Source organism: Aureococcus anophagefferens (genome assembly GCF_000186865.1).
Source record: "Aureococcus anophagefferens unplaced genomic scaffold AURANscaffold_232, whole genome shotgun sequence".
NCBI classification, from domain to species: Eukaryota; class Pelagophyceae; order Pelagomonadales; family Pelagomonadaceae; genus Aureococcus; species Aureococcus anophagefferens.
This window is the reverse complement of record NW_008705770.1, coordinates 9532-10826: the sequence shown is the minus strand read 5'-3', so window position 1 is coordinate 10826 and position 1295 is coordinate 9532. Positions and strand designations below refer to the sequence as shown.

Below are 1295 nucleotides of genomic sequence, written 5' to 3'. Positions count from 1 at the left end.
TGTCCTGCCGCGGCCGGCGCTACGGCCTCTTCCGCCTCTTCGCGGCCATCGTCGTCGCGCTCTGGCCCGTGGGCGTGCCCCTGTCCATCTTCGTCTACCTCCGGCGGCGGCGCCGGGCGCTGGACCCGACGGCCTACGCGGCGGACGCCCTCGAGGCCGACGCGCTGAGCCGCGCGCGGTCCGACGACGCGGACCTCGCCGCGTCCGCGTTCCTCTGGGCGTCCTACCGGCCGCCGACGTACTACTGGGAGTGCGTCGACATGGGCCGCCGCGTGCTGCTCACGGGCGGCGTCGTCTTCGCGGGGTCCGACGCGACGCGCTGCTTCGCGGGCCTGGCCATCGCGCTCGCGTTCCTGTTGCTCATCGAGACGGCCGCGCCGTACGCGGACCCGGGCTCGAACGCGCTCGGCGTCGCGGGCGCGTGGCAGGTCGCGTGCTCCTTCCTGATCCTGTTCCTGTGCTCGACGCGGTTCTTGGACGTGCCGCGGGTCCTGCTCGGCTTCGTGGCGCTCGTGGCGAACCTGGCCGTGCTCGCGGGCCTGTCGCTGTCGCGCTACCTCGAGGAGCAGCGGAAGCGGCGCGTGGAGGCGGACGCGTTCGAGGCGTCCTTCCGCGAGTGCGAGCTCGACTACGACCGCATGATGCAGAACGACATCATCGACCGGCTCCTGGCGGAGCGCCGGGGCGGCGCGCCGGCGCCGGAGTCGCGCGGGTCGTCGCCGCGCGGCGCGCCGTCGCCGCGGCGGCCGCGCGCGCGGCCGTTCGCGGCGCTCGAGGGGCGCCTGGGCATCGTCGAGCTCGCCGACGACCCGTCGCCGCGGTCCGCGGGCTCCTTCGAGGCGTCGCCGAGCTCGACGGCGCGGCTGCCCACGGCGCCGAGCAGCTGCGGCGAGCCGACGCCGCCGGGCTCGTCGCGCGTCGCGACGCCCCCGCCCAAGGACGTCGACGGCGACATGGCCTGGCTCGCGCGGCGGCCCTACGAGGCCCTCGAGATCGCGGCGCCGGAGCCGGCGCCGCCGCGCGGGGGGCTGCGCGCGGCCGCGCGCGCGCTGCGGACGAAGACGCTCCGCGTCTGCGCGAGCCCCGTCGCGGCGGGCGCGGGCCGCCTCTACGAGCGCGTCGAGCCGCGGCTCTTCGGGTCCGCGGAGCTGCGCATCAGCCCCCTCGTCGCCCACTACCCCTGCTACGTCGTGTCGCTGTCGCGGCTCCGGACGCTCGGGCGCCTCGTGAGCCACGACTGCGCGAAGCGCCTCGGCCTCCTCGAGGAGCTCACGGCGACGTCGCGGAGCCCCCAC

The 1295-nt window shown here is 76.9% G+C and overlaps 1 protein-coding gene across 1 annotated transcript in view; it reads left to right on the top strand.

The window, feature by feature from the left end:
* The window catches only part of AURANDRAFT_68597 (hypothetical protein), a gene marked incomplete at both ends in the record, with an annotated part of 3649 nt that continues 2354 nt past the window's right edge, over positions 1–1295 (top strand). Inside the window, one exon of the mRNA XM_009044302.1 lies at positions 1–1226. Within this exon, the coding sequence (XP_009042550.1) occupies positions 1–1226 (1226 nt within the window). The remainder of the gene's footprint in view (positions 1227–1295) is intronic.